Source organism: Taudactylus pleione, unplaced genomic scaffold (genome assembly GCF_031769625.1).
Source record: "Taudactylus pleione unplaced genomic scaffold, aTauple2 ptg000113l, whole genome shotgun sequence".
NCBI lineage: Eukaryota > Metazoa > Chordata > Amphibia > Anura > Myobatrachidae > Taudactylus > Taudactylus pleione.
In genome coordinates, this window is record NW_028284515.1 from 7613804 (window position 1) to 7639056 (window position 25253).

Genomic DNA, 25253 nt, shown 5'->3' on the forward strand with positions numbered 1-25253 from the left:
TTACAATTGTTAGGGCAACATTTGCCTATAAATAAAAATAAAAAACACAATTCTAAAATTAAAATTAAAAAAAAAAAGAAGAGCTTGAGACATTGGTGACAAGAAATATGGGGACTGGACAAGAGGTGAGGGAGGAGATATCCAGGGCTACTTGCGTCGTTTGGGCCGGCTCGGAGGAAGAGGTAAGCTACGGACAGCCAACTGCCGTGTAACCCGTCGACTGGCCTGGCCAGAGGTAGATGGTATTTCCTCAGGCCTAGGCATAGGGCTCTCCATACTTGCGGGGGTGGCTGTTGGGCTGCCAGAGGTGGTGGTCCTGGGAGTAAGGGAGTCTCGCTCCATCATGGCAGGTGGGTTTGCATGCTCCTGGGTATTGGCCCAACGATCTATGGCCCCAGCAATGGTCTCCAGGGCCACCGCCACCCTCACCAGAGTGGTCTCCATCCTCAGAAGAACACATCTGTTCTCCTGAGTTTGGGAGACCAACCTGGTGAGGAGAGGCACTGCTCGTTCCGATGGTTGCCCGGGAGTAGACTCCACAGGGTCCCCAGATGGAGTACTTGGATCCTCCCCTGCAGAGTCTCCATCTGTGCTGGACCCAGACCTGACCTCAGGAGCAGGCACTACCTCCTCTGAGTCTGGAAATAAAAAAAAAAAACATTTGTATTTTTTATTAAAAAAAAAAGCATACACGTTTTAGCTTTATACTTTTTTGAGTCCAAAAAATATTTACATTCTTGCACATGTGGAGCATTGAAGTCGGCCATGTCAGAGTCCATAGTGGACACGCCGACTATCTCCTCATCCGTCACACATCTCTGAGCCAACGTCTCCAACCTCATCAAGGTCAGCTTCTCAGGGATGGGACCACCACCTGTCCCCGCAGCATGGTCCACCCTACTCTGTAGCTTCCTCTTCAGCTGGTATTTGAAATCAGTCCATCTGACAATGTGATTTGGCATTTTTTAAGGGTTAGTTTATTTAATTAAGATCTCGCTTTTGACTTCAGTACACTCACAATATAATTTTTTTTGATGACTTTCTGTGGGTTGTCCCCACAGCATTAACAGCCCTGGATATCTCCTCCGAAATCCTGTCTTTGTCTCCAGCCCCCATATTTCTTGGGGCATGGACAAGGTTATCCATTGTCATGGTCACCAATGTCTCAAGCTCTAGCCTTGAAAACGGTGGATTTCTGGGCCTTGGCCTGCTTGGCCCCGCCTCCTCCTCCTCTGGTGGTGGTAGTGGATTCCCAGCACCTACAATATTTTTTAATTTTGTTAATTTAAAAAATGCATTTGTGGAAGATATGAACTATTATTGTGTTTTTAAAAAAATGTGTTTAGCACTTACCTGGCTCATTTGTCCTCTGCCCACCATGCTCCTCGCTTGCCATTTTCAAAACTTATGAGAGAGCATGAAGAATAGTGCTTTTGATGACTATTTTATAGATGTGAGCGCATCCCTGGATTGGTTACCCGTGCATCCCTATTTGCCTACGTACAATGCACACCTTGCCTGCATTCTGTAATCACTGTGTGGGTTGTCCGAGATGTGAGCACATCCCTGGATTGGTTACCCGTGCATCCCTATTTGCCTACATACAATGCACACCTTGCCTGCATTCCGTAATCACTGCGTGGGTTGTCCGAGATGTGAGCGCATCCCTGGATTGGTTACCCGTGCATCCCTATTTGCCTACGTACAATGCACACCTTGCCTGCATTCCGTAATCACTGCGTGGGTTGTCCGAGATGTGAGTGCATCCCTGGATTGGTTACCCGTGCATCCCTATTTGCCTACGTACAATGCACACCTTGCCTGCATTATTCAATCATTGTGTTTTTTTTGGCCTTATTTAATGCCAAGCCAAATGTTCCCTTACTTGTGGGTTGTAGTTGGAGTGATTTGTGGTGCAGGAAGGGATTGCTAGTGTTTACAGTGTTTGGAGTTGTTTGAGTGGTGCTTGTGTATGTTGTTTGTGGTGCTTGTGTGTGTTGTTTGAGTGGTGCTTGTGTGTGTTGTTTGTTGTGCTTGTGTGTGTTGTTTGTGGTGCTTGTGTGTGTTGTTTGAGTGGTGCTTGTGTGTGTTGTTTGAGTGGTGCTTGTGTGTGTTGTTTGTGGTGCTTGTGTGTGTTGTTTGAGTGGCGCTTGTGTGTGTTGTTTGAGTGGTGCTTGTGTGTGTTGATTGTGTGGTGTTTTTTTTTTTACTTTTTTTTTTTGGGTGGTGGTTTTTTTTTTTTTGGTGTTCCTTTTTTTTCCATTTTTTTTGGGTGGTGGGTTTTTTATTTCTTTTTTTTGGGTGTTCCTTTTTTTTTATTTTTTTTGGGTGGTGGTTTTTTTTTGGGGGGGGTTCCATTTTTTTTGGGGGGGTGGGTTATTTTTAAATTTTTGTTTGTACATAAATTTAACAAACCCGGTTACTTTGTGTGTTTGGGTGGACATGTTTTTGAAGGTAAAAATAACAACATTCTTTGCAGACTCCAGTAAGTGTGCCAGCCTACTGCAAGCTGTTTTTTTTTGGGGGGGGGGGAATTTAAAACCAAAAAAAGGACATTCTTCAAAAATGTATTGTCATGTTCTATTGTTTTGTTTTAAGTGTTTAACAGTCCAGTTTGTACTGGATTCAGGTAAGTGTCTATTTTTTAAAAACTAAAAATGTTTAGTGTATTTAATAATGAAGTGTTTTATGCTGTCTTTTTTACATTTAATAATGCATTTGTGGTTTTTATTGCTAAAACAATAATTATGTTTTCAATTTTTAATATTGCCCAATTTCAAAGTTAAGGATTGTTTTAACAATAATAGTAGTAATAGATGTTTTTTTATTTCAAAATAATATTTTTTTCTTCCATAAAATAAAAACCCGTCCACAAACAACACCTGTAGGGGTTCCCGAAGATGGCACAGCCCGACCCTGTAAGAATATGCACCATTATTACTAAGCTAAGTATTTTTTGAAAAATATAGAAAATTCTTTCTCAACAACACTTTTCTTTTTAAATTCTAACTTTACAGAGCGATGTGGGCCAGCTAATAGTGGCCATGTTGCCCCCCACCAACCTTCCTCAGCCTCCTCCTGGGCGTAAGCATAGGAGGCATGCAAGGGCCAAGATATATAGAATACGTGTCACCCTTTTTGGAATGCCTGATGATTTGGTTGTAACCACCTGCCTCTAAATATCCTAGACACTCTTTCAATAATAAAGAATGATCTAGAAAGTTAGATTCACATTCCTACAGCAATCACACCACTTACACAGTTGTTGGCGGTGTTACATTTCTGCACCTCAGGGTCCTTCCAAACCACTGTGGGGCTGGTGGGTGGCCTCTCCCAGCCCTCATTTTCACGGATCCTGAGGCGTGTGCTCCATGCATTCTTCAATAATATAGCACATTTTATTAGTATGCCTTTGGATACGGAAGCCCTTGATGTGGTAAAGCAGAAGTTTTTTGAGATTGCAGGCTTTCCACACATCATAGGGGTAGTGGATGGCACTCACATAGCACTTCAGCCCCTTGCATGCAGGGAACAAATCTATAGGAACCGTAAACATTTCCATTCGCTAAATGTAATGGTGCTATGTGATGCCTCCCTCCAGATCCTCTCCCTGAATGCCAAATTTCCAGGCTGCAGCCATGATGCGTACGTGATCCAGCATTCAGGGATTTGGCCAAAATTATTAGCTATAGTAATAGTGTAAACATGTTTTCATTGACAGTTTATGGATCTTTTGGTGTCCCATTTCCATCAGGTGACAGTGGATATCCTTGCACGCCCTGGCTGCTGACTCCTTATTTGAATCCCACACCAGGGCCACAAACTCAATATAATGCCGCGTTTACTGCCACCAGGCAGGTGGTGGAGCGCTGTATCGGCCTTTTAAAGGGCCGGTTCCGGTGTCTTCATCACTCTGGTGGTGCACTCATGTACTCGCCGGATATGGTTTCTCGCATTGTGGTCCTGTGTGGCATTTTACACAACATTGCAATAAGGAGTCGAGTACCCATGCAGCCAGAGGATACCTTGCCAGAGGATGGCCCCCCGGAGGAAGGTGTTGTGATGCTGTCGGGGGGGCAGACACGATTCTGTGGTTTCAAGATTTTTTAGGTAATAATTTTTAACTTTATTTTTAATTTTACAGTTAGAGCAAATGTATTTTAAGGTGAACCTAATTTTTATTTATTTTTTCTCAAAAATCACAACACTTTCCGAAACTGAAAAAATAATGGAACCCATTGGCAATACCCTGTACTGTTTTTGGACAACTAACATAATTTTTCCGGATATACCACCACATGTTTAGTTAATTTTGATTATTTTTTTTTATTTTGTCTGTTAAAAAATAAATATTATGTTTGAGTTTTGCTTTCGTTGTTTATGTCTGACTAAGCAAGATATTTTATTTTAGAAAAACCTGAGGCCATTTTTTTGTGTGATTCTCTGATGAAATGCTTTTTACAATTAAAAGCATGTTGGCAACATGTTTGTTATTTAATAAATGTTTTACCAAAAAAAAAGGTTTGGTGTAAATGTATTTTGAAACCCATTTTGAGGTGGATAATGTAGGGCAACCCAAACAAAAAACAAAAAAAACATTACTGCAAATGTTCTTAAGGTTTACATAAACATTTTTGTATTAGTTACACTATGGAAAGGCACCCAGCTTTGGCCCTCATTCAGAGCCGGACGCTCTGAGCAGAGCGCACGCTCTGAATGAGGGCCGTCCTCCATAATTATGGAGCGTCCTCCTGGACGCTCATATAGCTGTGGGTCACCACCCACAGCCTATACGAGCGTGCAGGTTGATGGCCGTGATGGTCTTGACCATCGCGACCATCGCCACTGCGAGCCGGAGCCTGCGGTTGAGTTTCTCAACCGCAAGGCCCGGAGTGATTTTGGCTCTATCAGAGCCAAAATCACTCCCACTGACATCACTAGTGATGTCAGTGGGCCGGCTTCTGACGATAGGCGTTCCCTTGGGAACACCCCCGTCTGGCAGGCACGCCCCCGGCACGCCCACCAAAGGGGGCGTGCTGTCAATCAACATCGACAGCACGCCCCCTTTGATCAGACACAACGAGCGAAGTAAAGTCCTTCGCTCGTCGCGTCTGGCGCATGCGCACGACGGAGCTCCCGCCGTCGTGCGCATGCGCAGTGCACACCATCGACCCACTTGCGAGCGGACAGCTGCTTGCGAGTGGGTCTGAATCAGGCCCTTTGTTCACAAATTATTTGAAATGCAGAATTACACCATTTAATTTTTATGAAAAAAGAGGACAAATGTTTTTAGAAGATGGCCACTTGTTCTAGTGAGCTCCTCACGTATTCCCACAAGTATGTTGGTTAGATCTGTGGACAGAAAAATGTATTTGTAGGTTAAAAACATCTAAAAAATTACCCACATTTTAACATTAAACATTATTCAATGTCCCAAACAGTGGGTAGACACAATGATGTTATGATGTGTTCTAAAGTTTACTCCACACAACATTATTATTATGTCTAAACTTTTATGGTGTAAAAACACTTTGAAACCCTAACTATGTGGCATAATCAAAAATACCCTAGGATGATTTATAAACAACTGGGAGGTGTATTCTTAAGTCATGATGGCCATATCTTTAAAACACACTGCAAGTATTCACTTCTAGAATGTTCTTGATAATCCAAAACTACAATGTGTTTGTTTGCTATGGCTAACATCACTTTTCCTAATGAAGTTACATCTTAGTACATTTTAAACACAGTGTACACAACATTAACAAGGTTAGTCTGGTTCCTATCACCTTCCCAAGTTCTGTGACATGTTTTATTTAAATCTAAAATACAAATCCAAATGTAATCAATTTTTACACCAAAAAAAAGCATTTTGTAAACCCCAAAAGGCATACATTTTTGGCCACCCCAAAAAAAAAAAGGGCCCAGGCACAAAACATAACCACAAAATATTGAGTAACAGGATTACTGCGCAATGTAAAAATGAAAACAAACACACAGCCAAAATATAAAAAAAAAAAAACATGGATAACAACAACACTCCAAAAAAACAAAAACATAATATTAAAAAACACATACCATCAGAGCGTGGCAAGGAAGCACCCGATGGAGATGGTGCTGGAGATGGAGATGGGGAGAAAGTTGGAGTTGGTGGAATGGTGGGAGGGGAAATGGACTGGAAAAAATCCAAGGGAGGGGATATTTGGGTTGAGGACTCGGGCACGGGAGTGGTGATTTGGGATGAGTGGGCAGTGGAGGGAGGAATACTAGGGGAGTTTTGGAAGAGGGAGGGAGAGTTACTGGGGGAGTGTGGTGGGGAGGGAGGGCTGGGTTGAGTGGATGGGGAAGGTGAGGGGGAGGGCTGCAGGTTGGGACCTGCATTGCAGCCAAATCTGCGGGCCCTTCCCTGTCTCCGCTGTGTTTCTAAAATTTAAAGATATTAAAAAAATCGTAGTTTAGTTTTCACTTTCGGCTACACAATACAAGTACACTTTACACATTCAGGACAATAGGGACAACATACAGGAGGGTTTGTTTACATTTAAGAAAAGAATTGGAAAAGGAACAGACATTTTTAACAGTCCACTAATTTTAACATTTATACAAACGCATACTTCCGTCTGCGTAATCGCGCCCGCAAATTAGTCAAAAGGACTGGCGACCGGCGGCGCAAATCGGACCAGCGCCTCTCTAGTTGCGCTATATTGCGCCGAAATCCAGCACGGCGAAGGGCTCTCCTCACCTCCGCATAGGCCGCAGCGGTTGGAAATGGGAGGCTGGGCGTTTGTAAGCCGCCTGTCCAAAATGTTTACCAGGATGCTCAATTCCCGACGGGCAAAGGCCGCGGCTCTCATGATGGCAATGGCCGATTTTACAGAAAACATGAAATATACATGGGGTAAACTAAAGATGATTGGCTAAAATATTTACTCAGTTTCCTAAAAAAAAACACTATTGGACAATCCTTTAATCATGTGACCCGAAAAATAAGGTCAGATTTGATTGGTTAAAACACGCAGTGTGCAATTGCAAACATAAGAGTGCAAATGATCCTAAGGCAAAATGCACATGCATTTTTAAAGTAGGGGTGAGCGGGTTCGGATTTACTCGAATCTTTAAACGGCATTTTATTGGCTATCGCCTATCATGTGTTTTGGATAGCCAATATAATAAATCCGAATTTGCGGTAAAGTGGCGATAAGAACCGAGTAAATCCGAGTAAAACCGAGCCTGCACATCCCTATTTTAAAGTTAACACAATTAGCAACAGTACATTCACAGATAATAAACATTACTTTGTTTTGGAATTTAAAAAAAAAAACGAGAACGGGGAAAACCACCACAAAAAAAACAATAAAGTTTAAACACATTAAAAAAAACTGAATAAAAAGAACAGCAAGAGTTAAACACTCTTAATTAGATAATTGACAACAAGCTAATAACAAGCTGTTCGATAGTCCATGTAAACATGACATGTAACCATCAATACAACACATACGGCCGCAATCATCACAACATAATTTGTATACAGCGACTGACAGCGCCTGACTACGACTGTCTCGTTTGTTCGATCAGATCAGTCGGTAGCTAGAGGATTTGCAGTGCTAACAAATGGGCGTCACTTTGCTTACGATCGATCAGCCGTACGATCGGATTTTGCGGCCGTAGCCCGTACGACCGTGCGGCCGCTACAACCGACTCTGAATGAGGTCCTAAGGCCCTGATTCAGAGGCGCTCGCTATTTGTGAGCGCTCGCTCTGAATCAGGGCGGGACGTTTTTTTTTTACCCCGGCCTCCAGGCTGCTCGCTAAGCTGTGGGTGATCACCCACAGCTTTAGCGGGCGGCCTGTCGATGGTCGCAATTATCGCGACCATTGGGCTTTGCGACAAGACCCTTGTGGTAGGGTCTCGTCCACCACAAGCCCCAGTGAACTTCCTGCTCTAATAGAGTAGGAAGTTCACTACTGACATCACGTGTGATGTCAGTAGGGCCGCCCACAAACGGCAGGCGTTCCTTCGGGAATGCCTTCGTTTGTGCAGCCAACCCCCCGACCCGCCTACAAAACAGGGTGAGCTGTCGATCAACATCGACAGCCGCCCCGTCTTGTAGCGAGCCTCGGAGCGAGTGATTTTTCACTTGCTCCGAGGCTCGCGCACGCGCAGTGCGGAAGCCGCGTGTGCGCACTGCACGGCCATTGACCCGCTTGCGAGCGCTATGCGCTCGAGAGTGGGTCTGAATCAGGCCCTAAACCCGATAAAAAATAAAATTAAAATAAACCTTTATACACTTGCCGTCCATGATGCACATGTAAACATACTGTATGTGTGAGTGTCCATTATAGTGTGGGTGTTCCTGTATCTCTTCTGGGTGACTTGCGGTTGTGTGGTAGCATTTGATTCTCCGGACACCAGGGCTGGAATAATCGATTGGGCAGACATTATATTATTATTATGGGGATACAGGTGAACACAATAAGGAGAAATTGTCAGAGTTATGTGGAGGGATGATGAGATATAATTCTAAAATGAGTTTTAAGGGCACTTTGTAATCAACCAGTGGACCTGATTCAGACCCGCTCGCTAGATGTGATTGCTCGCACCCAGCGTATGCAAATTCGGCTAAGTGATGGCATGGCAGCGCTCGCTCGGAAAGGCATAAGCACGCCCACTTCATTTTGGCGAGCGATCACTTTGTGTCTATAGACGCCCTTTAGCTTATGTAGAGACGCCCACTAGCGCACGTCATCTCCAGGAAGTGTATTAAAACATTGGTAATTCGAGGACAATCGGAAGCGATCGCAGCGCTTGTGGTTGCCTTACCCTACCGCAAGCACTGCGAGGACTTCAGTGTAAAAAACACGCATGTGACTTGTACTATGACGCTGGCTGTTAATTATGCACGCCTCTGAAACGGCGTTGAAACACTCAGGCACGCCTGCGTTCGCACCTCCGCTCCCCCGTTATTAGAGTCCTGCCCCTGTTACCACCCACAAATGGCCTCTCCGGTCACTCATTACAATGGGCTGTCTTTGCTGGGCGAGCAAGCGGATTCCGTTCACTACGACATACTTGCCGACAATCAGCTCCAGCCTTCCGGGAGGGAGCTGATTGTCGGCTAACAGCGGGGGGCAGGGCTGGCCATTGGGGGCGGGGACGGCCACTTGGTATCACTTTGGGGCGGAGCCGGGTCCGCACAATCGGGTCATAGTGGCTCCGCCCCCTCTTCACAATGTCGTTATTTTCGGCATTGTGAAGCAGGGGGGGCAAGATGACGCGATTCAGCGCGAATTGCGTCACGCGCCCCCCCGCTGCGGGGGTTTCTAGTTTTTTCAGGGGCGAGGTTGGGAGGGACGGAGGCTTCCGGGAGGCTTGCCTGCCTTTCCGAGGGGCCGGGAGCGGCACCTGAAAATCGGGAGGCTCCCAGCCAAATCGGGAGGGTAGGCAAGCCTGCACTACGAGTAGTTCGCGCACGCACAGAACGAATCGTACGCATGCGTGGCCGCTTACCATCGGCCACGAACGAACGAGCGGACGCTTGCGAGCGGCTCTGAATGAGCTCCTTTGTGTACTGGCAGTATTAATCATCAACAATGTTCTGCACGTCCAATGGGACGATTCCACAGTGTTGTTACATGAAGCATATAACGATACATTGCATCGTCGTATGATGAATGGTGTAGTGTATGGCGAAGCGATATATCGTTACAACGCATCACTGTGTTGCGGGGTCGCACCATTATTGTGCAGTGTATGGCCATCTTAAAATTACTTTCCCTGCAATGATGCATTCCTCTGAAACAAAGGGACACAGCTGGCATTACTACAAATGCAGCCTTATGTCAGTATAGCTTTTACCGAATATAAATATATTTCAAACAAGGAAAAAAAAATGTAATACCAATCAATGTTCGAATCCAATGCACTTTTCACAAGAGATACTGTATAAATATAGTATTTTGTAATCAAACAGGTTTTCGCATAACTAAACAAGGAACAAATCCCAAGAGGTACAGTAAATGATAACAAAGCGATGGTTTGAAATATTAATAAGATAAAGCTGATTCATTGAAGTGCAATTCTGTTTGTCATCCAGTAGGTGTCATTTTTACTAATGGACACTAGGTGGCGCTAGCAATCCTGGCAGCGTCATGAGGAGACTTTCTAGGAGCAGCACTCTATGGTTGTACTGAAGGGAGAGCGAGCGCTGAAGGCTAAGGCCGCTCGTCGCTGGAGGACCCGAGCTTCCTCCGGGGGTGAGAAGGGATAAAATGGCCGTCGTGAGGCCACCCGGGTCTGTCTCCCGTCGCTGTATTCCATTGCGGACGGGGAGGTGAAAGCGGCCCGGAGGGGGGGGTAACCCAGCCTAGGAGACGGAGGACCATGGGCTCTCAGACGCTGCAAATCCTCCGGCAGGGAGTCTGGGCTTCCATCACCGGGGGCTGGTACTACGACCCCCACCAGAGCACCTTCGTCAACACCCTGCACCTCTACATCTGGCTCTTCCTGCTATGTTTCCCCTTCACCCTGTACATGGTGAGTGTGGCTCCAGCCTCCTCCATTTTGTTTGCTCTATAGGCCCTTCCTTATATTCCAGCCATCATCACCCTAAATGTGGCAATGCCAGGCTCTCTGTGTGATGGGGGTGTGGATCTCCAGGTTGGTCCTGGGTAGGGTAGGTGGACCTCCCAGGCTGGTTCTGGGTAGGATAGGGGGGCACTGCCAGGCTCTATTGGGACAGGGGTTCCCTGCCTGGCCCCATTGGGAGAGATGGGCGCTGTCAGACCCTGGACAGAGGGGGCTCACTGCCAAGCTATGTAGAGTGGAGGTTCTCGGGGTCGGGCATGCTAGGCTCTGTTGGCATGTAATTCCTTCAATACCTTAACAGGCTGTAACGCCGTCTGTCCTCCTAGGGCTCATGAAGTACAGAGAGCTCCTTTTTTGTTGATGCTAATGACACATTGGGGTAAATGTAGTAGCCCGTGACTTGCAGGCATTGGCTAGATCCAGGCGAGTCTGGATGTTATAAAGGAACCAATCATTTAAAAGGCAAAACCAACTTGGTTTTGCCTTTTAAATGATTGGTTCCTTTATAACAACATCCAGATTGCCTTTTTAAAACATCACCCAGACTCACCGGGATCTTGCTGATTCCTTCAAGTTGCGGGCTATTATATTTACCCCATTGTTACTATTGTCCCTGTGGACATAAGTGGGTTTTCCTGATTAACATTTGGACCAGCTCACTATATATCGCATACCGGCTCCAATAACAATACATACATACCTTACTGCCACTCACTGCCCTATTTGAACAACTAATAGTACAATTACTCGAATAAATACAGCTCAAATGTAATTTTAATTGTTTTAATTACTTAACATAAACATTTGACTAATATCCCTGCTGTTAGTTCCCCTTCAGCGCCAGTGATACTGTTTGTAATGGTTTGTATAAGCGGTTTATATACATAACGTAGCTGCAGCTCAACAATGATGGTACTATTGTTTCTTCTATGCTAGTTAAGTCTTTTGTTCACATCAATCTCAAGATGAAATTTATCACTAATAGGAATGTTGCAGTTTGATAGGGTAACACAAATGTATGTACCAATTTAATGCAAAATAGTGTAATTTGATGGTTGATATATATATCCAGTTTTCTCTGGGGTGTGAAATAAAGGGGGATATTAGCCTGTTTTAACTCAAAGCAAATTGCTTTGTTAGTACACTAATTTGTGTGTATTTGGTACAGTTTACAGTGAGATATAATCAGTAGCTTGAGAACAATTAAATGTTACCTTTTTTATGTTTTAATGCATTTTATGGGTTAAAGGCTACATCCTTTTTCTCTATTTAGACTCCTTTAGCTTTTGTATATGCTACAAAGCAGTAAATATTGATATGTCAAAAAAAAAAACTAATAATGCTTATTAGCCATAGTATGTGGAAATGTTTGCTATAATATCTGGTTGATTTTAAACATTTTGTTTATGACTTTAGATATTCACTTTAACAGAGTTCCTGTGTTTTCTACTTTTCTATTGGGGCACTGTATTCTGCCACAGCAACACCCCTTGATTAGGGATGCATTTACTAAACACCCCTTATTAGGCCTGCCAGTGTCTTTAGATTGTATGTCCTTAAATAACAAATCTCTTTAAATTAAGGTAATTTTACAGAATTGAAACTCCAAGAGTGATATTTTCATACCCGTCAGTGGGGACGATTCAGTTGTTTTACTGGCTCCGTCTGAGCACGATAGCAGTCAGCATTTCTGCTGGCACCCTCAGGAGGGTGCCAGCAAAAATGCGTGAGTAACCCTGGGTTAGGGTGCCCTAACCAGAACTTTAGATGGGTTTAGTCGTTTTACACAGCTAAACCCGGGTTAATAGGGTGTGAAGAGGACGATAATTAATAAGCGCCCAGAACAATCGACTTGCAAAACTGGGCGGTCATTAATTATCGCTGCCCACGCAGCATTTGAAGCGCCCCAGTGTGTAAGGTGTTCCTTTTTTTTTTTTTTTTATAATGTTAATTTACATCCGTTGTACTTTTAACTTTTGCAGACGGGATGCTGTCATGATGTGTCTAATTGTGCTGAAAGTTGTATGTCAAGAGCAAAAAGCTATTTTTTAAAAATTTATTATATGTAAACAGTTCAATTTGCTGTAACCTGTATATTGTTTAATACAACACTTCATCAATCTGTACTTGGGTATATTGAACAGACTTTCATAGAAATATGACACCATACAGCGAGCAACTCATGAATCTTTCTGAGCACACAGCTTCACTCATGTAAATATCAAAATTTTTTCTACCGTAGGAATCCATCAGGAACAAATGAACAATCATGCACTGCATATGGCAGTATGGCATCGTTAGCGATATCCCCAGATTGAGCTGCATGTACAGCCGACTGGGGATATCGATAACTACCCGCGGGAGCGCGCATCCTTGGCCGTTCAGACCATACACAATAGACGATATGAACGATATATCGTTCATATCGTTCTTTTATTGTCTAGTGTGTACGTGGCATAATATCCATTTTTGAGACTCCATGTACTCCTTATTAAGAATTGCTCTTTGTACCTGACAATCTTAACTGAGCTTGCAATCTTGAGCAAGGTTTGTCAGAATTACTCAATTACTCCCTTGCACAGTTAGGTGTGTCGTCATGATTGAATATTTTTTGTCAGTGCCATCTATAAGAATGGATGCTATTTATAGATATTGTGTAGATAAAATCTGTGATGTTTGTAACTAGAACTCATTGAAATACTGACATTTTTCTTCACAATTGTTTCAGAGGAGTGTGGGATAGAAGGTCAACATACATGCCTAACCCTACTGTCGACATTCTTAGAATGTTGTGATTTCACACGTCGACCGTTCAGGCGTCTATATTGTGAATGTGACTTGTCGACATTTCAACAATGTCGACATCATAATTGGCGACATTATGATTTTGATACTTTGTGGGCGAATCAAGTCAGCGCTATGATGAATAACCCTAGGAAGGAGTTTCCGGAACTATTCAACTGACTAAGCTGTTACGTTCTGCTTGCACCTTCCTGGGGTGGAAGCAGAAATTGGACAAGTGCCAGTCGCGATACTGTTTTTTGGCTTGGCGTGGCACGAACAGCATTGTAGCCGGCACTTTAGTCAGGTGCCGGTTACCAATACTGAACATCCAGCTTAAGGCGCAGTAACTGGCATTCTGAGACTTAAGTGGTTCTAGTCGGACGTAACAGCGCGGTCAATTGAATAGCTCTGAGAACTCCTTCCCAGGGCTATTCAACTTCACACTGAATTGAATCGCCCCTTATGATTGTCAACACTGTGAATGTCGACCTTATGACTGCATGCCCCCCAGGGCAGCTTATTTTGCATTGATGGAGTAAGAAACTAAGCATCTCTTAGCTCAGCAGAGATATTAGAATTGACCTGGCCACACAGCTGCACTTATGTACCTTGTGAATATGCAGTGTGATTTTTACCGTGCTGACCACATGCACAGCTCCGTGAACCCTACAGTAGGGTATGAAATTGAGAAAGCACCCAGGTGTCTTGATAAGATGAAAGGGGGAGGATATCATCATGCAAGTCTGAAACTACTTTCTAATTCCAAAGCCAAAGTGCACTTCAGAGATGGTAATTCATACACCTTTGTGTATATAGAATAAAATGCAGATATGTTCTCACTTGTATGCTTGCAGCATTTATCCATATTATGCCATGACTTTTCCAGATACAATAGAATGTGGGAATAAATATAACTTATAGGGGCAGGTTCAATTAGCCGCAGGGTTTACCGCGCCGGACCTATTCAATTAGCGGGGACTCCTCGCGCGCTTCCCCGCAGTCGGACTTTACCTCACAGCTCATGGAGGTGCGAGGTAAAAAACATCAAATCGGATGAGTCACGATTTTATGGCGTGGGAAAAAGGCTATTTAATTGAATAGCTTTTCTCTGTGCCGCAGAGATTTTAGCTGGCAATCGCGGGGCCACGTGGCTAATTGAATATGCCTATTTGTGTAGATAAAATGTTTTATCAAGTCATTCACTCATAAAAGAGCCAGTATTTGTCCATATACCAGGTGATAATTAAGCCATACATGACATCCAATCAGAATGAAACCCGGATGTTCAATAATGGGACATCAGAAAAAGACTTTCAGCAAGAATGCATAACTGCCTCACTGTCACTTTCTGCACGTTTCCATGCTCATTAGCAACTTTTTCTAGTTGAGTGACCTTTCTGCCGCGTCTGAACAACACGTGTAATGTGCCGTAATATGTGTTAAGGCTTTAAGGTCTGCACAGTGATGGAATCATTGGAATATGTCTAACCTAGGAATAGAATACTAAAAAGGGAAGAAACCACTGCCATAGAAAGCTTGTTGGGTTGTCACAGAAACAAAACGTGATGCTTTGTGCAATGCTGACCCAGTTAGAGCTTCTTCATGTGTATTGTAGATTTTACCTCGGTGACCTATTACTGGAGTGACCATAATTTATCTTCCCCTCCTCTGGCTGGGGTGTTCTAGGTGCAGCTAAGATCTGTGTGACTTCCCTTATCTCAGATGCTAGTTGGCTGCACCACGAGTGCCCTTTTATATAGATCTCCATTAGCCCAAAAGCCCATTCCTGGCTTGCAGAAGAATGAGCACCACAATAAGCCTTTGAACGTGGTCATATTTTGAGTCATCAGATTGTACACTTTTGCTTTTTTAATAAACTTACAACAGGTACAATAACTTTAGTAAAACCATGCAGGAACACTAGGACTATCCATAGCACATAAAATAAATTGATACCATTAGTAGGTTACTACTTCTATATGACTTTCCTATAAAGGTTTAAATAAGTTATGAGTGCCATTGATTTTCGTGACTGTTACTAACTCCTACTAATACCATATTTTTGTGGTCTTGTATTTATGATTTTCTCTCAATACAACTGCTTAGGGGCGTGGTCTAATATGAAGTGTGCGCTATTTATTTGTATATTCCATTGTGCTTTACAATTTGGAACACAGTAATACAAGAAGACTGGGTGTTAACCCAGATATAAGAGTATATTCTACCATTATGCTGATTTGAATGCATCAAGGTGGGTGAAGGGCACATATATAAAACATGTAAAGTATGTACTTAGTTGGGGCAGAGGGATAATCTGAAATGGAGTCTAGATCAGGCATGGGAAAATGTATTTTAAAGTTAGGAGCCATTAATTTGTAATTAGTAATTTAAAGAAAATATACACCATTTTTAAGGGTGGCGCAATGCACATGGGTAGACGTCTGTCAAATCACTGCACAGAGCAGTAGGACTTTACCAGTTGCCAGCGTGCATATTCTAATTGCAATGAAAACCCTTTATATATTTTATATTTTATAGCTTTATGCATTTCCAAGTGTTTGTCACAGTTAAGCACTGGAAAATGTTAAGGGTAGGTGCTATGACATGGCACATCAGATGACATTCAGTAAACTGTAATGCATTGTTTAGAGATGACATCTAGCTTTGCAAACTTATATCATGGTCTTGAGTATACTTCAGCAGTTGACTTAAGAAATCCTCCCAGAATGCAATGTGAGATCAATCAAGTGCTTGGGCCTTATTGGAGAGAGTTGTAGTATGTGTTCTAAAGATGCACAGTACATTTTTATGGTTTGCATTTGTTGGTGGGAAGGTTTGCTTTTCAGCTATAAGCTCTCATCTTTTCTATTTTGATAATGAAATGTTATGTTCAATTAGACCACATTGGAGATTAGTGTAGGGAACAAGTTTGCCCAAACTAGAAACATTGTTTGTGGATTTTCTTTATTTTTTTTACTTTTGTGCTATTGTTATATATTTTAGTGGTTTAATTGGCAGAAGATGTCAAATACAGCGAAACGAACAGTGGATGCTCTCTAGTTGTCCAAGACAGATGGTGGGGTGAAATTGAGCTGCATCAGCATGAATATAATAAGCAACTCTATATGCTTGCTCTGTGTATTTGTATGTTGCCTTTGGACATGAAACACTTAATATGCTTATGTGGCTATATAGACCACAAGCATTTTGAGCCAAGTACAAGCCTACATTAAGCTCCGAAAGGTCTGACTGACTCATAGAAGCTAACCATAAAATAAATGCTACAATGTGTGTTGCATTAAATATATCCATAAATCTGTGAAACAAAAATATTTTTTTCCTCCTGAAACTCCAGCGTTGTGTCTAGGTAACTGGTGAAAGCAGCACAGGTAATTGTGTTCTCTAAGCTCATTGCATACTGGATAGGCGCTTTCATTGAGTGGTCTGTAGGAGAGTTGCTTAATGTTTTGCATTAGAAATATTTTAAAACCATATTATGCCATAACATTTATAAATAAGGGCTCGGTATTCAATTGTTTCTCCCCCCAAAGCGCCCGACGGGAGCTATTTAATCAGCTGCCGGCGCACCATTTCAGCTCGTAACCCCCAGTGGGTGTGAGCTAAAATGGGCGAAAAGCGTCCTGTTTGGACACCCAAATGGCACTTTTTGCTATCGTGCCCACCCATTTGTTCGGGGGTAGCTGGTTTGTGGCTAAACCCAACCTCTAAGGGCGCTATCAGCGCGATAACTGGCATCAATTGAATAGCGCCCTGTGATCTCCTGTCACTTTAGATGGGAGATCGGGCACGCTAAAATAATTGAATACTGCCCTAAATGTTTCCTCTTGTCTCTAATCCCTCATTTAGTCTAGTGTTGTGGACATAGTATAAAGTGTATACAAAATTGAAGTTGTCACCTTGGTTTGTGCATCATTTTGCATCAGTCAGGAAATTTCTAGTGATTTGCTGCTGAAACACTGTTCAAAATAGTTGGGTCAATTTAGTTTCCACTTCTTAGCAAGCTCTATCTAACATAAAGAATGTTCATGTACTTTTCTACGCATGCTGTGGTGACTTCACCATGACTTGCCAGGAACATAACTGTAGATGTCCTGTCTTAAGCCGCGTATCCATTATGCGATTTTAATGAGCGATTGAGACATTGTAATCGTTCAATCACTCATTAATTGTGCACTATAATGTTGGAAACGACCAGCGATGTGCGCTCCCGCTGGTCGTTTCCAACATCCTCTACTTAACATCCCGGTCAATCTGCCGATAATGACAGACCATGTTCAGGCATGAGAGAGGGTGCCTACACTGAATGACATATCGTTCAGTGTAGGCACTACAGGGGATCAGGAACGACTGTACGATTACGATGTCTTAATCGTTTGGTCTTTCCATAGTCTGGTAGTGGATGCGCACTTTTAACCTTATTACAAAGCTTGTCAGGGCAAGTAGAAATTCTAAGTGTAATCTTTAGTGTTCCATTCTGTAGTTGGTAATCAACTTAGACATAAAACTACACAAACTCCAGATGCCCTTCATGATATGGTTACTAGAAAGTAATATATGACCCTGTTGGACGTTGTATAGCTGTTACATGAGACGATTTGCAATAATCTCTTAGCGGTCTCACCTTGTATGTGACTAACAAAAAAGTGTACCTGAGCAGACTATTGCTGGGAGAATAACTTCCCTGACATAGAGAAACACATTGTGGATGTACATGGAGTGCCAGATACCCTAGTGTGGTATAGGAAAATATAAATATCAGTAGTAGGGCAAGATGGGCATGATTTCTTATACACAGGCAGTGTATGTTTGGCACATCAGTAGTGACATTAAGGTGGTTTTGTTCAGGGCAATTCATTTTGCAAAGAGCAGTACATGGGTATAATGTGGGGTATGAAGTAATAAGTCCATTGTCCATCATGTACTAGTATTACTAATACTTAGTATTACCCTTACCAGTATATGTAGCTGTATGCCCAGCATCACAGCTGATAACACATTATGCTCACCACAAATGTGACAAATATACATTGCCATGTGCCTAATACCATTCTAGCCCTTTTTCTTTCTCTGCCTTATTCCCACCATAGCCCCCCTCTATTTGGTGGTGTTTAGACTATTATGGCACATCCTGATACTTTCCAGAACATATGTAGAGGAAGTTGTGATATTTAGTCCAGTTAAATTGCTGGTCTCCCATCCAAATGACAATGGAAGGGTTGTGTTGAAATTGTCATAAATACATGTAAAGTGTATATGTTGCAAATTTTCCAGTTAGTCATTTTGTGGAATCATAACCTATTCAATAGAAACAAAGCACACAATGTCACTTCCACTGTGTGTAGGAAGCAGGTATACTATTTAAAACAAGCTCTAATATGAAGACTTGCACCAATGTTCCTGTACCGTTTGTTGTCTTCAGAAGATGGCATTAGATTCACTTCTTCATAATGCTTATCGTAATTCCCTATTGTGTTCTATAAGTCATTCGATGTCTGGGGGTGCATAGAAAAAAAGGTAACTAGTAGTTCCTAATGCATATGTACCCTGAGTGGCCAAATTGTCATGACGGCCTGGTTAATACTTTATTGGGCCACCTTTTTCCTTAATATAACTGTTGGCTGTTTTGTGGGGAATATTAGCCCAAATTTAATGAATTGCATCTCCATAACATTGCCTCTACCTGTGCCTGAGCAGTTGTGGTGGTGCGAGCAGGATTCATGCTTTTGTGCCGTTGTCTTCATATCCTCACCCTACCATCTGCAAAGTGTAATTCAGTGGTTTCCAAATTCTGGGTCTCATTCAGACCCGCTCGCGAGCGCTGAGCGCCCGCAAGCGGGTCGATGTTTCCCAAATGCGCATGTGCACGACTGAGGCGCCTCCGTCGTGCGCATGCGCGAGACTCTAATAACGACGGGGTAGCCGTCGTTATGGGTCTCGCACCAAAGGGGGCGTGCTGTCAATGGTGATTGACAGCACACCCCCTTTGGTGGGCGTGGCTGCCCAGACGGAGGCGTTCCCATGGGAACGCCTACCGTCTGGGTCCGACTCCACTGACATCACTAGTGATGTCAGTGGGAGTGATTTTTGGCTCTGATAGAGCCAAAATCACTCCAGGGCTTGCGGCAACGAGACCCTACCGCAAGGGTCTCGTCGCAAGCCCGATGGTCATCATCATGGACGCTTGCATAAGCTGTGGGTGGTAACCCACAGCTATGCGAGCGTCCAAGAGGCCGCCTCGCAAAAAAAAAAACACGCCCTGATTCAGAGCGGGCGCTCGTTCAGAGCGTCTGGCTCTGAATCAGGCCCTCTGTCCTCAAGGTACCTTAACAGTACAGGTTTTAAGGATATACATGCTTGAGCACAAGTGGCCTAATCAGTACCTCAGTCAATTTGATTTAAGTATCCTTTAAGACCTGGACTCTTATGGTGCCTTGAGGACTGAGTTTGGGAACCCCTGGTGTAATTTGAAAACCTAATTTGTTAGACCACGTGACCCGTTTTCAATCATTTACTGTCCAGTTCTTGAACAAACTGGAGGCGTTTCATCCCATCTGCAGCAAATAGCGTATGTGCGGTACGATGCAATGTCTGGTGTACTGTTCATTGAGAGGCCACCTGAATTGGTCCCTCATTCAGATTATCTGTAATTTGATGAACTGTTTGTGGGACTGAAAGTTCTGCCCACCCTCTGTTCAGCACGAGCATACGGTAGTTTACGACCTCAGTCCTTGCAATCAGACTAAGTTTTTGTCTGCTGGCCCACTTTACACTTTAAAAGCTGCCGCCCTCAAACAAGTCACCAGTTCAGCCATTTTGCAAAAGCTCACACCACTGCTTCAAGTGGCTACAATTTCACATTCAATGTCAAACCCATTATTTCATGTGACACACTTCATTAGTCTCTGCATACCTCCGCTGTATGTATATATGTACAGTGCATCTAGAAAGTATTCACAACGCGTCACTTTTTCCACATTTTGTTATGTTACAGCCTTATTTCGAAATCGAATAAATTCATTTTTCTCCTCAATCTACACACAATAGCCCTGATTCAGAGCCGGACGCTCTGACAGAGCGCTTGCTCTGAATCAGGGGCGGGCTATGGTACCCTTGTGGCAGGGTCTCGTTGCCGCAAGCCCCAGAGAGATTTCGGCTCTCTAACAGCTGAAATCTCTCCCACTGACTCGTGATGTCAGTGGGGCCGCCCCCAAACGGAGGCGTTCACATGGGAACGCCTCCGTTTGGGCAGCCACCCCCCCGGCCCGCCCACCAAAGGGGGTGTGCTGTCACTCAACATCAACAGCACGCCCCCTTTGGTACGAGACTCGGAGCGACGGATTGCCCGTCGCTATACGGGTCTCGCGCATGCGCACGGCGGAGCCGGCTCCGTCGTGCGCATGCGCTCTGGGCCACCATTGACCCGGTTGCGAGCGCTCAGCGCTCGCGACCGGGTCTGAATCAGGCTCAATACCCCATAATAACGTGTAAAAAAGTTGTTTTGTTTGAGATTTTTTTCCAATTTAACTAAAAAAATAAAAACCTATGAAATCACATGTACATAAGTATTCACAGCCTTTGCTCAATACTTTGTTGATGCACCTTTTGGCAGCAATTACAGCCTCAAGTCTTTTTAATATGATGCCACAAGCTTGGCACACCTATCTTTGGGCAGTTTCGCCCATTCCTCTTTGCAGCACCTCTCAAGCTTCATCAGGTTGGATGGGAAGTGTCAATGCACAAACATTTTCAGATCTCTCCAGAGATGTTCAATCGGATTCAGGTCTGGGCTCTGGCTGGGCCACTTAAGGACATTCACAGAGTTGTCCTGAAGCCACTCCTTTGATATCTTGGCTGTGTGCTTAGGGTCATTGTCCTGCTGAAAGATGAACCGTCGCCACAGTCTATGGTCAAGAGCGCTTGGAGCAGGTTTTCATCCAGGATGTCTCTGTACATTGCTGCATTCATATTTCCCTCTATCCTGACTAGTCTCCCAATTTCTGCCACTGAAAAACATCCCCACAGCATGATGCTGCCACCACCTTGCTTCACTATAGGGATGGTATTGGATGGTATTGGCCTGGTGATGAACGGTGCCTGGTTTCCGCCAAACATAACGCTTGGCAATCACTCCAAAGAGTTCAGTCTTTGTCTCTCATGGTCTGAGAGTCCTTCAGGTGCATTTTGGCAAACTCCAGGTGGGCTGCCATGTGCTTTTTACTGAGGAGTGGCTTCCGTCTGGCCACTCTACCATACAGGCCTGATTGGTGGATTGCTGCAGAGATGGTTGTCCTTCTGGAAGGTTCTCCTCTCTCCACAGAGGAATGCTGTAGCTCTGCAAGAGTGACCATCGGGTTCTTGGTAACCTCCCTGACTAGGGCCCTTCTCCCCCGATCGCTCAGTTTAGACAGACAGCCAACTCTACGAAGAGTCCTGGTGGTTCCGCACTTTTCATGTACGGATGGTGGAGGCCACTGCACATTGGGACCTTCAAAGCAGCAGATCTTTTTCTGTACCCTTCCCCAGATTTGTGCCTCGAGACAATCCGGTCTCAGAGGTCTGCAGACAATTCCTTGGACTTCATGCTTGGTTTGTGCTCTTACATGCACTGTCACGTGTGGGACCTTATATAGACAGGTGTATGCCTTTCAAAATCATGTCCAATCAACTGAATTTACCACAGGTGAACTCCAATTAAGCTGTAGGAGAATCTCAAGGATGATCAGTGGAAACAGGATGCACTTGAGCTCAATTTTGAGCTTCATGGCAAAGGCTGTGAATACTTATGTACATGTGATTTCTTAGTGTTTTTTTTTTTTTTTTTTTACATTTGCAAAAATCTCAAACCTTTTTACACATTGTCATTATGGGGTATTGTGTGTAGAATTTTGAGGACCAACATTAATTTAATCCATTTTGAAATAAGGCTGTAACATGACAACAAAATGTGTAAAAAGAGACGCGCTGTGAATACTTTCCGGATGCACTGTATGTGTTACATACAGAAGTATTTCAAAGTACAATTTGTGACGACAATACTGCTAAGATACCATGACCATAAAATTGCAGTCCATGGCAATTGCTATAGCGTCATCCTGATTTTCCAGTATTTTAAAACAGTATGTCCCCAGTTCCACCCCCACTCGTGTATGTGGTATGTATTGTACAGAAACATATTTGACATTTTTCTGCTGTGGATAACCATAAAATAAAGATCAAACCAGGGATAGGCAATGTTTTTCTCATTGGGTGCCAGACGTTCAACGCTACAAGCCCAAAATAAAAACCTGAAGGGCCTATACCATTACATCATAAATCTTGATGAAAGTTATAGATGTGTACTAAAACTGTTAGCTTCTTCCCTGCTCGTTCTATTTTGAAACTAGTTTCTTGTGAGGGAAGAAGATGGAGCAGAAGGGAATAGCTTAACATGTAATAGGAGAGGGACAGACCCAGCAAGAGCCACTCAAAACATCCTTGAGTGCCCCTTTTGGTGCTAGTTCCCAGGGTTGCCTACTTCTGAGGCAAACTTTAGAACTTTCCTAAAGGGAATTTTTGGGATTTGTCTAGCAAAATATCAACAAGACAAGCCATGGATGGTAAGTGTTGTGTTTTTTTTTTTATTTTTTTATAAGGTTGTGCGGAAACAATGTTGCATAATCTTTTTGTACTGAAAATCAATTTATAGTTTGCAATAAGACCTGGAACATTATAAATGCCAGTTAAGGTCCCCGAGTAGGAGGTCCTCAATAATGTAGCCCACACATCTGTGATGGATTTCCCCAATTCCCTGTACTGCTGACATCGGGGAATTGGGTAAATCCGACATGTTGGACAGTATCTATTCCCTGAATCTGATCCGTAAATGGTCTGAATCGGCAAGTCGGTGATTTTTCACATATTGAATTTCCCTGATTCCTCGACTGATCGCCGATGATCCATGTTCGCGGATCAGTGTATTTGATCTGCGATGGGGAATTGCGGTGCTGATGTGTAGCCCACATAAGGCTGCTGTCTTTCCTACCTTCGGAAGTGGGCATTTTGGAAAGACTACCTAATGTCTTACCTACCAGAAAAGTCAAGAGCAGCCCTTTATGGAGAAACAAGGCATCTGCCTTCTGAATTTTTCATAGTGTTGAATGTTCCTGCGAGGAGCTCCTTTAATGGAATTGGTATGATATACCTCTGGCTGCATGGCCGGCGGTTCAAATCCAGACAGCGGAAGCCCGGCAGGGGTGAAGATCCCGAATGTCCAAAGGTAAGTATAAACTAACCTAATTCTACCCCCTAACCCTTCTTTTAGGGGTGCCTAACCCTAACCTCCCCCCCCAAGTGCCTAAACCCAAGTCTCCCGAGGGAGTGCCTAACCTTAACCTCCCCCTGGGGGTACCTAACCTAACCCCCCTGGCTGTCCGCGCCCGACTTACCTTTGATCGGTAAGCCGGGTGTCGGGCTCCCAGTGTAGGTCTAATGACAGGCGTCGGGATTTCGACGCCTGTCATTAGACACTTGCCGGGATTAGACAGTTGGGAAGCCGGCGATCGGGATTACGTCCGTCGGCTTCCCCCTTTAATATAGTTCAGGGCAACAGGGGTCTGTAGATTTTATACTGACGTAGGTGACCTGTAGATTATTGCAATTCTTCATTATGTACAATATTGTACATTCTAAGTGCTTGTTTCATTATACTTTTAAAAAGGAGAGAAAAACTGGTGTTCTCACATGAACTGGGGAATTTTTAAGATATTTTAACTTTAATCTCTCAAATATTTGGCAGCATAGTGATGTACTTGTTGATTAGCGTATGATTTATTCTAGTTTGGTACTGGCGTATTGCATTATTATTGCTCTTTCCTTAGCAAAGCAATTGACTATGAAAAATATTTTACTGTATGACTGGACAACATTTTTTTGGTATAATGTAAATATAGCTTGAAAAGGAATTATTTTGATAACATTTCTGACTGACTTACATTCTTCTTGTGGGTGGGGGAGTACATTTTGTTAGGGGTGGGATAGGTATGACTGGTTGTGATGAACAACCTATTTGACTGAAGCAGCAACCATTATGTCGAAGTTGAAAAGCTTGTTTCTTAAATGGACAGTTGAAAATGAACTGAAAAACATAATTTTTACCTTTCTTCCATTGTGCAGAACTTCAGCTAGAGGCCCTTGTGTGACGCTAAATCCATAGTAACGATGAACCCATATTTGGCCAGCCATCTGAGGTTATGCCCCGTTAAGGTGCATATTCTCTTATTCTTGTGTGTATACCAGATATCGACAACTGAAAGCAGGACTGTTAAAATGTCCTTTGTGTGACTGCCATTATACACTGGATAACACCACCAGAGAGGTATGGCAGCATAGTGTTTGTTTTCCTACCACCATTCCTCTGCTATTCTACCATGGTCAGCGTACACTAGCGCAGATCGGCTGAAGAATGCTCTAATTTGCTGTAGGGTAAAATGAGACCACAGCAGTGCTTCCCATTCCTTGTACAATGCAAGAAATAGCAAGGTAGCAGTAATACATTAGACTGTTGTGTGGGGGTTGGTAAATTTTTTTAGTTTTACTGATTTTTTTTTTTTTTTTTTTTTTGTCGGCAGGGAAGGATAGAGCCGTGCGATTTACATTGCACAGGTTAAAGGTAATCTATAGATAAAGTACAACTATGTAAATTGTTTCAGTTAGTCATCATAGTGTATATGTTCTGTAGTTACTTTTTATCTTGGCTATGGGGTTGATTCAATTGTGGGTGATGTCCGCGCATACACTTAAGGTGCCTACACACAGCGATGTGGTCTCAATCCGACCTGAGGCACGATTTCTCCTGAACTCTCCCCATGCAGCTTACCCGGCAGTTG

At 43.4% G+C, this 25253-nt stretch overlaps 1 protein-coding gene across 6 annotated transcripts in view; it reads left to right on the forward strand.

Annotated features, from left to right (window-relative positions):
• Positions 1-10192: 10192 nt before the first annotated feature.
• The window catches only part of PCNX1 (pecanex 1), a 127252-nt gene continuing 112191 nt past the window's right edge, over positions 10193-25253 (forward strand). For all 6 annotated transcript variants that reach the window (XM_088471221.1, XM_088471222.1, XM_088471223.1 and 3 more), the window contains exon 1: positions 10193-10533. In XM_088471221.1, coding sequence (XP_088327347.1) covers positions 10381-10533 — 153 coding nt within the window. In that variant the 5' untranslated portion in view covers positions 10193-10380. The remainder of the gene's footprint in view (positions 10534-25253) is intronic.